Source organism: Eucyclogobius newberryi, unplaced genomic scaffold (genome assembly GCF_026437365.1).
Source record: "Eucyclogobius newberryi isolate DKJ021-1_F unplaced genomic scaffold, fEucNew1.0.hap1 SCAF_14, whole genome shotgun sequence".
Classification (NCBI taxonomy): Eukaryota; Metazoa; Chordata; class Actinopteri; order Gobiiformes; family Gobiidae; genus Eucyclogobius; species Eucyclogobius newberryi.
The window spans coordinates 28336641-28352152 of record NW_027315768.1 but is presented as its reverse complement, the minus strand read 5'-3'; the positions used below and the strand labels follow the sequence as shown (position 1 = coordinate 28352152).

At 40.9% G+C, this 15512-nt stretch overlaps 1 protein-coding gene across 1 annotated transcript in view; it reads right to left on the bottom strand.

The window, feature by feature from the left end:
* Window positions 1-15512, bottom strand: part of myo1b (myosin IB) — a 124228-nt gene that overhangs the window by 99217 nt on the left and 9499 nt on the right. Inside the window, exons 2-3 of the mRNA XM_072445181.1 lie at window positions 9542-9687; window positions 28-143 (exon numbers count right to left, since the gene is read on the bottom strand). Coding sequence (XP_072301282.1) covers window positions 28-143; window positions 9542-9667 — 242 coding nt within the window. The 5' untranslated portion in view covers window positions 9668-9687. The remainder of the gene's footprint in view (window positions 1-27; window positions 144-9541; window positions 9688-15512) is intronic.

The following is a 15512-nucleotide window of genomic DNA, read 5'->3' as shown; positions in this document are numbered from 1 at the left end:
ATAATAATGAGGAAAAACGTTGCTCACATGTGTGGACTGAGCTCGTAGAAGTTCCTGTTCCTGTACTCCTCCACTTTGTCCGGCGTGAAGATGGGCAGCGACCTGTACGGGTTTATGGAGATGACCACGCTGCCGATGTACGTCTACGGGAACAGGAACCAAGCAAAAACAAATATATTACAATCCAAAAAGTTGCATTTTTCAATTGACAGCACAATATAAGCGGCTTGCATTTCTCCCCCGCGTCAGCATTTCTGTGGGGTTCACACAGTTCAGGTTTTGTCGAGACTTGCGGTGCCTGAAGGGAACGCACTTAAACAAATAAAAAATACAACAGGGGTCAGACCGGAGACGAAGAGGTCGTGTTGTTGGAGGCGCATTCTTACTGCCATAAATGTCCAGCCCTGAAACAATAACGTGAGACGACACAAAACCACGGAAATCTGACATATTCACGAGGAGTTTCAACAATATCGTCGCCATTTATTGCATTATGTTTTATTGTGACAGCCCCACATGTCACTAAAGTTATTTTTTTTATTTTATTTATTTTATTTATTTATTTAATTAAGGACATAGCATTTACATTGGACAAACCAGATGCAATGTTTTAAGTGTATGTAGCAGAATATGCTAATTGTCAACACCTGTCCATAGGGCCAATTTAGAGTTGCCAATTCTACCTAACAGATGCATGTCTTTGGACGGTTGAATACTACTACATACTGTGGAAAATATCAGGCAAAGCAATAATAATATCCTCATAGAAACTACTACGAGAGGGCAGGACCTCCACCAGAAAAGTTGCATAGAGCCTCTTCAAATACAGTCACATAAAACTCACAAAGAATGCAACTTTTACTCATTTATAGTTGCATTATATCAGTATATCCGTCTTTTTTTATACATCCATATCTATTTGTATCAGATTTGTTTCGATTTGGTCATGTCCAACAGCCTTTATAAAACACACGATTGTTTGTCTGAATAGAATGGTTGGTTGTCATCATATACAGCAGCAGATATGAATAGACAGTGAAAAGTCCCTCCTGCACATGTGCATAAACAAACATGTCAGTGGGAACATAAAGAAAGAGGCCGTGTTTATGCGGGACATTGTTCTGGGCGTTAGGAGATAAAGGGAAATTCCAAGGCATAAGGATTAGTCACATATGTAGTTTGAACCACCACAAATAAATATAAGTTTTCATAGAATGTATTGCAAATGAGGCAAGAGTTGGACAATTGTATGAACCATTAAAGTACGTTTTGATACACACTGTGACTATGCAGATATTTTCTAGACTCTACAACATGATAAAGAATAAAGTAATTTCTCTCGTGGGCTGATTAAGTTTCTCTAAATCCAAGTCTACTACGAAAGGTGTCGGCAATATGTAAGAATTAAGATCATGATAACAATAATTTGGGAAATCTGACAGAATTGTTAGTTGAGGTATCAATCCACAGATTTGAAAGAACTGCAAAATGATCTGCAAAAGTAAATATCGCTTTGTACCTTTGTTGGTTCTATTCTTTATAATCCCAACTTTTTGCTGCTTTTGGAGTTTTTAATTCTAAACAATATATCAGATAATAGGGCCTCACACGATTTTATTAAAGTATCGATATCACAATAATGGCACAGTAATCAATACTGCAACAAACTATATGTATCGCAATAACAGCCAGGTCAGACAGAATTATACCTTTTTTAAATGGCAATGTTAAAAAAGGCAGAATTAATCAAATATTTTCCATTTTATGCACAAACTTGGCCTTGATTTAGCCTTGGTTGTGTCGATCAACACTTCCAGAATTCAAATTTGGCCAAAAACAATCATTCTTAACGTTATTATTGATCATTTGCCACATTCCCCACCTCTACGACATAAAATCATGTTATATCTTCAGCCGCTTTTACAGTATCTCGCCTAAAACCTTCATTTTCTGTATATTCAACCACTATCTTATGCAACACCCCCGCGCACGTTGCCGATCGCACTGATGCAGCAGCAGCCTCCACTTGTCAGGTATTTTTTCTGCAGGCGACAGTCATCATCCTCCCACTCCGAGCACTTCGCCGACACGCGGGGCCGTTCGATCGGCGCTAATGGTCGTTGCATAAGAGACACGTCGACGGTATCGGATCACGGCCTTCTCCGCGGCGCTTCCTCTGCCTCCCACAGACTCCCGGCATTCAACCGACCCAACCGACATTTAAAGTGAAACTACGACGAATGGAGTCCGCGCGCTCGGTAAACTTACTTTCAGCTTGTAAGCGAGACACACGATGCAAGTTATTTGATGTAAATAGCGCCGGACGATACAATTGTGGACATACTGCGGTAGAAAAAGAACAAATGTGTAAATCAGACTTTCTAGACGACGTGGAATTGATCCATCACAGCCACACGGAGACTTCAAAAATTCAAATGGGCGGGTTGGGACGAGGTGTTAGGCTGCCCCAAATAAATTGTATGTTTGCTGTAACCCGACCCAACATTTTTCAAGCGAGTCGGTCGGTAGATAAATTCTTATTTGTTTTACTTTGAAGGCCAAAAAAAGATCAAAATTTAGCAATTTTTGGAGTCCGAGTGACCACCAGGGGTCAGGCTTCAACAGTCAATGACGGAAAGCGTCTCGATCAACCCGATTAATCTCCCCATTTTAAGATATTTCAATCGACCTTTTGTACGCCGTTATCCTGTATTTTGGTAGCGAAGGCGAGCGGGGGAACATGCGGGGGACACGGGCGTCGCCATGTTTGTTGTGATGACGCTGCTGGGCGTGTTTCCCTCCCAGAATGCAAAGCGCTTTTGGAAAGAATGGTCTGTGAGTCGGCGAAATATTAGAAAAATAAAAGAATTTGGCGTCATTATGACAAAATACTGAAACAGACATATTATTTTTGCTCAGCCTTATCGTTCGAACGACAATCTACTTGCACAGTTGAGAAGAAAATGACTCACTAACTAACCCCTCCGACCGCCCACATGCCACAGTCGTGATGATGCCAGACGACACAACGCACGACTAATATGTTTTTTCTTCTTAATCGTGTTCTGGACGGACAAGAACGCCAGTTAACGCGGCAGTTTCATGTTCCCCCTACATTTTCAACAGTTATTAGCGACGTGGTGGTTCTGTCCCGCCGCTAAACAAAGCCATGTGTCTTCAGTGCCACATGGGGATGATGCCACATGAGGGAAATAGCATTGACATCACAAACTTGTACGCCACAGATTTATTGGATAAGTATAGGCTTCTTTACTTGTTAATAGTCCACAGTCAGAGGAAATCGTCAAAGTGGACTTTTTTTGCACAAAACAGCCAATGAGTTCATCTGTTTGCAATGTCTTAGTGGCTTATGATCATACCAAAATACCACTTAAAAGTATCCCATACGGATCATGTTGTGTCTTGTAAAGTACCACAGCTAAAGAGTGCAATGGTTTAGATACAATACAGCGTCTGTCCAAAAAGAAAGTCGCCTCTTGGACTCCTATTAAGATATGATAAGATAAGATATTCCTTTATTGTCCCACATGGGGAAATTTCATTGGTGCAACGCAGGTAGATACAGAGGTAGATCCAGAAGAACAGATCACTTATAGGAAGTCTGAAAAACACTCTCAGTAGAAGATCTCCTATAAATAAATAAAAACTCCCATAGACAAATAAATACATAAATACCATTGCATGTGATCCCGACAGTAATTGCACATGAATATGTGTCACGACAGCACATAGATTGCACATGAATTTCACAGTAATTGCACATGAATTGCAAATGAATTCCAACAGCAATTGCACATCAGTATTAGGTTAGGTCAGTATATACTGATGTGCAATTCTGTCGTATGTGCAATTGCTGTTGGAATTCATTTGCAATTCATGTGCAATTACTGTGAAATTCATGTGCAGTCTATGTGCTGTCGTGACACATATTCATGTGCAATTACTGTCGGGATCACATGCAATGGTATTTATGTATTTATTTGTTGGATAGTTGCTGCAGGTGACGATCTTTCAGCTACAACACGGCGTTTAAACCCGACTGATGCAGCGAGCGGCTTCTCATTTCTGAAACAACCATGTGGAGAGACGAATCCCGTGGTCATGGAGGATGTTGGTGTGTTTGAGAAGGGTCAAATCATTGGCATCGAGCAGAGAAAACATCTAATGAGAAGCAGAAACTAACGCACTGCACATCTGGACCTCAATGAGAGTGTTTGAGCTGGAGAAGGCTTTGAGCAGCGGTCACTCTCTTTGTGCAGCGGTCACTCTCTTTGTGCGCAGGTCACTCTCTTTGTGCGCAGGTCACTCTTTGTGCGCAGGTCACTCTCTTTGCGCAGGTCACTCTCTTTGCGCAGGTCACTCTGCGCAGCGGTCACTCTGCGCAGCGGTCACTCTCTGACTTTGTGCAGCGGTCACTCTTTGTGCAATGGTCTCTCTTTGTGCAGTGGTCACTCTCTTTGTGCAGCGGTCACTCTCTTTGTGCGCAGGTCACTCTCTTTGTGCGCCGGTCACTCTCTTTGTGCGCCGGTCACTCTCTTTGCGCAGCGGTCACTCTCTTTGCGCAGCGGTCACTCTCTTTGACTTTGTGCAGCGGTCACTCTTTGTGCAATGGTCTCTCTTTGTGCAGCGGTCACTCTCTTTGCGCAGCGGTCACTCTCTTTGCGCAGCGGTCACTCTCTTTGCGCAGCGGTCACTCTCTTTGCGCAGCGGTCACTCTCTGTGCAGCGGTCACTCTCTTTGTGCGCAGGTCACTCTCTTTGTGCGCAGGTCACTCTCTTTGCGCAGGTCACTCTCTTTGCGCAGCGGTCACTCTCTTTGCGCAGCGGTCACTCTCTTTGCGCAGCGGTCACTCTCTTTGCGCAGCGGTCACTCTCTTTGCGCAGCGGTCACTCTTTGTGCAATGGTCTCTCTTTGTGCAGCGGTCACTCTCTTTGCGCAGCGGTCACTCTTTGCGCAGCGGTCACTCTCTTTGCGCAGCGGTCACTCTCTTTGTGCAGCGGTCACTCTCTTTGCGCAGCGGTCACTCTCTTTGTGCAGCGGTCACTCTCTTTGTGCGCAGGTCACTCTCTTTGTGCGCAGGTCACTCTCTTTGCGCAGGTCACTCTCTTTGCGCAGCGGTCACTCTGCGCAGCGGTCACTCTCTTTGCGCAGCGGTCACTCTCTTTGACTTTGTGCAGCGGTCACTCTTTGTGCAATGGTCTCTCTTTGTGCAGCGGTCACTCTCTTTGCGCAGCGGTCACTCTCTTTGCGCAGCGGTCACTCTCTTTGCGCAGCGGTCACTCTCTTTGCGCAGCGGTCACTCTCTTTGTGCAGTGGACACTCTCTCACATCATCGATACAAGATCAACAGGTGAAACATAATGCAACACTGGATGGAAATAAATCGTTTAATATTGCAGAAGCTTATTGAAACCATGCCACGGACAAAGTGTGCCGTAAACAAAGCTAGAGGCGGTCCAATGAAATATTAGCACTAGCGTAGTACATGGTCCTCCACAACAACAGAATATCCAGTCTCCAGGGGGTCTAGAAAATCTGTGTGTTGCTCATAGATTTTGGGAGACTATGATGTCACAAATGAATGCAATTACTCTTATTGCCTATGGTATTTAATCTGTAAGCAGTCCTTTCTGACCACTAGTTACTTAGTTACTTGTCTTGGTAATACAATGGGCAACAAAGTGAGATTTTGTGATGCCAATCGATAGTCCAAGTTGGTTTTAGAGACTGGGGAGCCACAATAGTCTCCTCGATTAATGGGAAACACCTTGTACTTTAGACTTCTGCATTTGATACAAACTTTATTTCAGACTGAATCGGTCCATATAAAACTATGACACTTTTTAGAGTTCCAAGATGTTAATGCCAATCACAAAATGCCAAGCAAGATTTGTAGGAAGTAGTGTGTCCCCTGCAAGACTACTGTACCATGCAAAAATGATCAGACCCTGCCACATAAGGCAAACATGCTTGTCCCCGTCTGAAAGGCATTTAACATGTATTACATTTATATATGGTATGTAGCGTATCATCAATGATGTTTCCAGATGTGTGAAGTCAACTGAGGCTAATGCGCAGAAATGAGCTTTACCAGGAATATGTCCATAAATAAACCAAAGTTCCCCTTATGTATGAGGCATATTTGGTTGAGTGACACACTACCTCAGCTTAGACTAATAATCAGTTGAGTTTAAAACAAATGGCTCCTGGTAGTGGGCAACCGCGGCCTGGAAAACGACTAAGAAACAGACAAGTCAGCTATATTCAGCCATTGGAAATAAATGGATGTAACCAAAGCTGGAAACTCGGTTCATAATGTTTTGAAGATGAGTACACAAGTCATCTTAGGTCAGACGACCATATGTGGCCCAGCAGTGACTCCGGCATTTCAGAGCAAGAACTAGTTCAGAATGATTTCCAAGGACAGTTTAATGGCCTCTTTAGTTTAATGACCAGAAACGGAACAAAAACAGGACTAAAGCAGGACTAAATCAGGACTAAATCAGGTTTCTTCAGTTACAAATGGATGTCTAACTCTTGTACGAACCATGAACTATACTGTGTCTGGGTCCGAAAACGAGCTGCAACGATTAATCAACTGTGACTAGGGGACTATAAACAATAGTCATAGTTTTAATAATTGTAATTGTTATATAGACTATACCTACTCTAAAAGCAACACAAAAAGAAACAATTATTAAATCAAAATGTCAAAAAAAAACACGAATTGATAGTTGCAGCCCTAGTTGGAACTGAACAAGGAAATCCGGGTCTGAACCAGGTCTGAACCAGGTCTGAACCAGGTCTGAACCAGGTCTGAACCAGGTCTGAACCAGGTCTGAACCAGGTCTAAATCAGCAGAACTTCTGGGGGTCTAAGTCAGTCAGAGAGATAAAATAACAACCACAATTCAAAACACAATATTCTGTCTTTTGAATGGTAAAAAAGTCCTCAAGAAGATGTTCTGGGACTGAAAGTACCTTTTAAAAACGGCTGCATCTCAAACAAAGCCAGTATTCTCCCTCAGGACGCTGCAGCCGAACTCGCCGCGGCAGCTGTCGGGAGTTTAACTTTACATTTGGGTCAGAGCTTATGGAAAGTGAGGCCGTCGCACGAAATGAGGAAAAACCCATTCCGACGCCTCAGCAGGAAGCGGCTCCATCTAAACTAACTGGCTAAAACACGGCGTTTCCATGGCGATGCCGGTGGCTGTCTGAGGTGACATCACGGCCTGGGCTCGGATCCCGGTGCGCCAAACCAGGACTGTAATCATCTCAGCCCTGCAACGCCAATTGTGGGGTGTCACAGTTTATAAAGGCCTTGGACAAACGTTTGGCCCATTAGGCTCTTGACAGTTGTTTTCCCTCTGCAGACAATGAGAAAAGTGCTGGTTAAAAAGGAGCCAAATGCTGTTTTACCTGCCGCAATTTAACATGGGTTTGTCCTATAAAATGTACACAAAACATACAAATGTAGAAGGCAATAAGAAATGCCTCGCTTTTCTTTTATCGTTATGAATTTACCATTTAAAGTTCATGCATAGAGCAGGGGGCGATTCATGTGGAATGATTTCAATCTGTGGCTCTCGAATATTAGTTTAGTTAGTTATTAGTTTTCCGAGTGCCACCAGATCAAACCAGGTCTGTAAGAGGATTATTGCAAGTCTAAATGAGGCTAAACCGGGTCAAACACAGGACTATACCACTGTCACAATAGTTTTAACCAAATCATTGCTCAAAATGCAAATGAAATGGCTTCTAAATTAGGCTAACGCAACAGATGAAGAGCTGAGCGCATTTGAGGTATTTAGATAATATTGTGAATGTTGTTTTGACACTTTGAATATACAGAATGTCATTTACAGTCTAAAATGCTCGACAAAAAAGTGATTAAAAATGCAAATGAAAAACGTAAGTTGCAAACTTTCAAATAAAGGGAATAAGGTGATATTTCTATACTTTTATGATTCATTTTCACATCCGTCTGACAATTAAAAGACACATTTCTGTTGCACTGAATAATATCATCTGAATATTGTAAAATAAATAAATAAAATAAATAAAATAAAATAAATAAAATAAATAAAATAAATAAAATAAATAAAATAAATAAAATAAATAAAATAAATAAAATAAATAAAATATAATGAATATAATAAATAATATATATGTATACATATCAAGGACAAACATAAATAAATAAAACATAAATGAAAGTAGGTTAAAAGAAGATATTTGAAGGCAATGAAGTGAAGTTTCAAGTTAGTGAGAGTGGATTGAGTTTTCCATGTTACTTCAATTATGACTCATAAAACATATTTTGTTTAGACACTAATAACATTGTAATAAGATTTAAATTGCTCACTTTTCCGGAGTGTCAAAGTAACAAAACATCAACAGTACATTTGACCGATACGGACAACATGAGACTGCCACACATTCAGGCAGCGCTCGGTCTGACCTCTTGATCGCGGCGCGGTCGGTTTAAAAGGCATCATCTACATTCCAGAGTGATGTGATTTATTGATCGTCTGGTTACTGTGGCCTCTGTATCTGTGCCATGTCTGTGGTCGGGCCGGATGAGTGAGTGAGAAGAGCAACAATGAAGATATGAAAACGATCCCAGATTTCCTTTTCCTTCGCGCTGGAGGTTGGAGGCGAACATAACTACTGCTGCGTAAAGAGTCGTTTCAGTCCAGCCATAACGACACAATCTGGCAATGGACCATCAAAATAAGTCAACTGTTTAGCTGCGAATGTGAAGGTCGTGACACCAAAACACATTCTGGTACAATCTAAACCGGCTGAGTAATGTCAACATGAGTGTCATTCCTTAAAAGCGACGTGTAATGCGGACCAAATGGACTTTAATATACATTCTATGGTCCTTTTGTCGTCTTTTAAGCGCAGAGTTCAAACAAATCAGTTCTGTTTCTTTCACATAGGGAACACTTTTGAGTGCATTCATTACGTAATAAGTCGTCCGTGAGAAACAAATTCAAGCTCAATTGTTTTAAATTTCATGAGGCTAATAAACAAAAGGTAAGGTTTATAGGCATAATTTTACAGGCAGCATAATAAACATATTGGCCAAGTGTCATATGGACGGGTTTTTCACCAAAGGCAACCAAAACAGACCTCTGGGTTATTAGAACACAAATGCATGGAAAATGTATGAAAATTGATGCACAAAAAGAGACCGTTTTTGCATTTAGCAGAATTGCAGACTCAAATTGGTATATTTATTGATACTGTGCCTGGCAAGTCTCAATAATCAAATTTAGTATTTGAATAATCACGTTTTCCCCCTTAATTTAACCAGGTTGAAAGATCGATGAGGCCAAGAAGCAGCAGCACGCCGGGATCAATCATTTTAAAGTGTATTTACAAATCATTCATGGCCAAAACATTTACATCCCCGTCGGCTTTTCTCCAAGTCCATCAACATGACTAACTAAAAACTACAAACACACATTTTCCCAGTTTAAAAAGAGTCATGCAATCCAATGATTTTGACTCACATAGATCTCGTTGTGGTCGAAGCGTTTCCTCAGGTTTTCTATGAAGGAATCCTCGGACAGGGGCTCGAGGAGGACCATGTCCCCGACCCCGATCATGTTGTCCAGGAGCGACGTCTTCACCTCCATGTTGGCTGGCGCTGCCCTCTCTGCGTCACAAAACACAAGACGAGGTTTACATTCATGTACATTTAGACACATAAGATCATCATTGCCTTTTCATTCTTAAATAAACTGGTACAACGAGTGATTTGGTCCATATAATCAACTAATCTGAGGGTGTTGTTCATGATTAATTGGTTTATGAATTGATCACAGTTTAAAAATTGACTATTTACCAAATATTAGGATTTGGGATGTCAAGATTATTAGTGTAATCAAGAATAGTGATTATTCAGGTCACAATATAATCGTAAGAAGCAAAAGATAATAAACCGTGACCATTTTAGAAACAAAATTAAGTATTTTTTGTTCAATGTATAGCCCAAAAATTGACCTAAATGTTAAGAACTTTTTTTAACTGGCTGTTTTTTGTCATATTTATCTTTAGTTTGTCTGTCAAAGTGTTCAGTTTCGTAAAGTCGGTCACAAACTTGAGGAATAGTATGCGTTAGACCACGGGAATGAAAGAAAATTAAAAATTTCACAGTGACAAGTCTCAATAATCATGAATAATCGTTCAATCGTGATGTTTTTTTGCACAATAATCATAACACTAAAATCTGATCCCGTGACATCCCTAATCAGAATCTCAAAAAGTGAAGAAAAAAAAAAAAACTATTAAAAAAAATCATAAACTGTCAACATGTAGCCCTTGATCAAGGCTTGGAAAGTATTCCCCGTTGTGCGTACCGTATATATTTTGGGTTTTGCGGATCTGTTCTGAATCACATCACCTTAAAGTGTGTGTAAATGAAAAGCCCATTTCTCAATCCTCCGTGACATCTCCACTTTCGAAGAGCCTTTCTGTCATTTGTCAATAAACCGGCCTGAAGTCAGCGGCGTGCAAATAAACTATGGGGCGGACATGTTTGCTCAGCGCCGCTTTGGCTCCGGGGGAGAATCGAGCCCTCCGATTGGCCGCTCTTCTCTCCACTGGCCTTTTCGCCGGTCCCAAAGGTGATTACATAACAGTTAACCCCCCCGACCCCCGTGCGCCTGCTCTGTGCGAATCCACTAATGTTCTGGAGTGCCTTATAAATCACATAGAAGGTTGGGAAAACACTACAATACAACACTCGGTGCAGTCGGTTGCCGGTGTTTCACCCAGCTTCAGAAAAAAGTAAGACTGCTACTTTAAAAAACACACACGGCCGTTATTTTCAAATATTGCGAGAACATTTTTACAAAGTACATGTTCAAAATAGAAGTTGAACTGAATATATCGACAATGCAAGGAAGCAATTAAAACAAAACTAAAACTAAAAGATTGGGAATAAAGATGGATTGTTTGACAAAAATGTACTGTATATTATTCTATTATTCCAATAGAGATGTAAAGAATATTTGTGTTAATTGATAATTGTTTTCAGGTCACAATATAAAATTGTAAGAACTAGAAAATAATAATTGTAAGAATCGTAGACACTGGCAGCAACAATGAGTCATTTCAGTTCAATCTACTGTACTGTACTCCAGTCTGACTAGATTTAAGTTCAAGTGAAAATATGATTACGACTTTTCATAAAAAAATATTGATTTCGTACCGCAAAGTATTAGTGAACAATGATAAAATCGCGATGATTCTTCTTACAATAATCACACTCAAAATGTATATTGTGACATCCATATTCTCGACGATTTTCTATACTTTTGGCCGGGGTGCGACTTATACTATATTTATACTTATATACTTATACTCCGGAGATACTTATATGTGATATTATTGGTTATTTTCACACTTGCAACCGCATTTCATACTCCAGTGCAACTTATATACGTTTTTTTCTTCTCTATTATGCATTTTTTGGCTGGTGCGACTTATAGTCCAGTGCGACTTATACTCCGGAAAATACGGTATTTTTCAACGCGATTCATCCAAAATGTGCTCAAAGCTACGTTACGTTTTTCACAATCACATTTTACGCCGCGTGAATCCTTTCCAAACTGCGATTGCGGTTGAGGCCGTTGGTCCTGATGCTGGACGAGGGACAAAGACATTGCCGTCGGTGGCAGTTTTCCGAGCTGCCTCTTGTGGCCTTTTCGGACAGTAATCCTGATGCTTTGGGCCCGACATAAAAGAGAGGACTAAAGCTCATTCAGAGAGCGGACACAGGGATGTACCAAACATGTGTCTGCTGCTGCTGCTGCTGCTCGGACTGTGCGTTTAGAGATCCGCTTTTTAGACACAATGGCAAGTGCTGGTTTCGATTAATTATAGCATTAAAAAAACACATTTATTTAAAAAGAAATGGCATGATAATTGGATTCATTCTGATTTTTCATCTGGATTTAATTGTTTCAAATTGCCAATAATCTGCATGGGTTTTTTAATCAAGAAGAACAGCTACTTCTCTGTTGGAGAAATAAACTGCGTGCGTGTTAAATGGCCCCGATTTAAAGTCTTTCTTGCTTAAGTTTATGAGTCGTTAGTGTTTTTCTCCACATTGCTCCACCGTATAAAACCGCACGAGTTCCAAATGGCATAGTCCAGGCGCGATTACCAACACGTTGCTAAATAAGCACTTTAACATTTCGTGCCGTGCGTCTCGATGTCTTTTTTATTTTGTTTTAATAGAGTAAAAATAGCGTAATCATTAATTTCTTGAACACCCACAAAACAGACATTTAATCAACAGCGATTTACCAAAAATAATTGCCACGTTTCATCTTCCAAAGTCTGAATTCTGCTCCAAACGCTGTGCTTTTACAGCGAGGATTGGCTGATTAAAATGCTGATAATTGACATTTCGAAAGCGTGCTCTCGATTCAAATTGGATTAATCGCACGGCCCTGTTGTGGGCACGGCGACTTAACGTCTGATCCGCATCTAGGGTTGGGCAAAATTGGAAAAATCCTGACAACGAAATCATGTCATCGCAACAGAAAGGTTTAATTCTCAGAGAAATGCGAAACGTCTAAAAAAAATCATCACAAAAACGCAGAAACATCACCTCATACCCTTATTTGAGACATTTACAAACCACTTTTTTTGCCGCATTTTTAACTACAAACCGTTTTCAAATATTGCACAGCTTCAAAACAACAGTCACGATATTATCTAAATTGTGAGGCATTGCCCACATCCAACTGCGACCTGACCACGTGCGTTCGATAAGGAAAACCCTTGTTTGATCAGAACCGAGGTAATAACTCGCCAATCAAATGCCGGCGCGACTTTTAGGAGTAATTTGAGAACAGCGTGATGTCTTGGAAGAAAGAGTCTGGTTCACAAGTTCTTCTAGACCTCTGTGTTCCTGCAGGGCACAGAGTTATAAGGCCGTAAAGACGCTGCCTGGCTCTCGGTTGGAGCAAACGGCGCCAATGAAAGAAAACTTGTTTGAAAAAAGGCAGCGCGGGACGGACGGGGGGAGACGATTGATGTCAGTTCACAATCAAAGTATCCCGGAGGGGGACGCGGTGATGTGAAAGATGCCAGCTCGCTAATTTGGCCTCGGAGGGGAAGAAGAAATGATCTTGCCATTTGTCGTGGCACAGTTCTCGAGCGAGACGGAGTCTTAAAACGGCAACGAGAAGACAAAAGAAAGTGTCTATTGGCCGCTTGCGTCGTCTGGCATGTCGTTGTAAATGAAGTTTGTTCCCGGTAAATGTCATCCGTGCATCTCTAGTGGGACAGCCAGACTTTGCTCTCAGCGCACACCGTATATTATCTTTGTATACTGTCCGTGCGCAATGCTTCCTCGCTAAAACGTAAGGCATTTCTTTTCACGGATCGCGCTGCTAAAAACAAACCTGTAACAAAGTGTAAAGTTGCAGCAAAGTTGAAAAAAAAAGCTTGTGAACATAATCTATACATCTGCATTATATTTAAATTACTTGCGTTTTATTATGATTGTGTACACATGGTTCATCTCTTTAGCTTCATTGCCATTTCCATTAAAAGTAGAACTAAATCCTTGGAAAAACTGTCTAGTCCATACCCGTTTGCAGATAGCGAGCTGATATGGGACAGAATCAATCTAAAAGTGATGTGTCCATCCCGGAGACGCCTGTCCTGCTGCAATGATGTCAAATAAATATGGGAAAGAGTGTCTGGAATGCTATGTATGTGGGCTGTAATTTCTTTGTGATTTTAATGCATTTTTCCTGCTGTGTGAAGCACTTTGAATTCTCTTGTGTATGAAATGTGCTCTACAAATAAACTTGCCTTGCCTTTAAAAAACACTTCTCAACCACTGCGACACGGAGATGAGATGCAGGCGGGTTGGATGAGTCTTTGCTTTCTGCATTGTTGACTGTTATAAAAGCTGAGGCATTGTCCAACTCAGATCTGTTTCTGCTTTGTAATCTTGGCTCATTCATGAAACCACTTAGAACCGTACTTGCTTTGGCAGCTCAGATGTTTGCTGGGAGTATGAGTTCACTCCCCGAAGCTACTGGAGGCATAAACAGCTCTAGAACTGTGTGTGAGAAGTATCAACTGCTCATGCCTCCACCAGCCCAACGGGACAGCACTCTGCATGGGTCTGGAGGAAGCTGCCACGCCTTTACCAGCCCCACCACAACAACAGCACTTCATTCATCTCAGATATTTTACTGTCGATAATTAGATTTGTGAAAAATGTTGTGCAATTCAGCGCCAGCATTTGTGTTGTTCTGTTTGATGTGAACATTTGAAAGTGTCCGAGCGTCAACAGATAAATGTAGAATCATACATTTCAGAATGACTGTAGAGGACTAAACTGCATCATGCTGTACAAGCCAACGTGTAACATAGTTTCTAATATTTAATTCATGTACACAATACGTATAGTAACAAGTAATGCTGTCACAACACAAACATTTCAAACTTGATTTTCATAGTAAGTAGGCTCAATACTCAATACTAATAGTTGTAATAATAGTTCAGATAAAGCTCAAGATCATTTTGTTTTCTTATTGATACTTTTTGGTGATCTGATCATATTGTGATTCACCGTTTCTCTATTTAATGCAGATGTGCTATTTCTCTATTTAATGCAAATGTCTGCTGGAACACAGACACTTTCCTCACCATCTTGTCCTCGTCAGCCTTATAGGGCTCTGTGTGAGTGACAGCTGGATTTAACCAGTCACAGCAAAGAGGGAACTGTCAGAACAAGCAGAAGACTTAGGCAATAGATCGATAAATATAAAGTGTATATGAATTGTGATCAAATCAATGTAGATGTAATCCATGTCATAATACTGAACACAGTCATCAAAATATCGCATGCATTTGTCATATATATTGTGTGTGTGATAAATGATAACCTACTAGCCCAGATTTCCAAGCAGCGAATGACACAATCCCATTAATGAAGTGTTCCTCCTGCCATTAAAAGCTTGTACCGCGGCCAAGAGGGAAAATGAGAAAAAAAGACAGGAAACCTGACAGCGCTGATTAAACTCTGGGGATAATCCCCTGTGCGGAAGAAAAACCAGGCGGATATTGAGATATTGACAGTAGATGTAGTTTTTGCCACTGCTATAATGAAAATATGAGTTTGATCAAAATGACCGCACACGCTCGGCCATCTATGGATTGACAGTAGATTAAACCAGCTCAGCTTTATCAATCTCTCAGATGCGTTTTACATCTGATGAAATCCCAACGGCGGTCATTACCCACGAGGCTTAGCGGCCATTAATCTCACGTCGAAATCGCACAAATCGCCAATGTTTCAAAAACTTTGTCCAATGCCTTTAGCTGGACGTGTGTCACCTTGGAGACAGAACAGAGGCTGGAGATACAGATATAATAATACAAAAGAAATACAAAAAACAGCATTGGCAACTATGTGACAATATCTAATGTTAATGTTACGATTAAGAT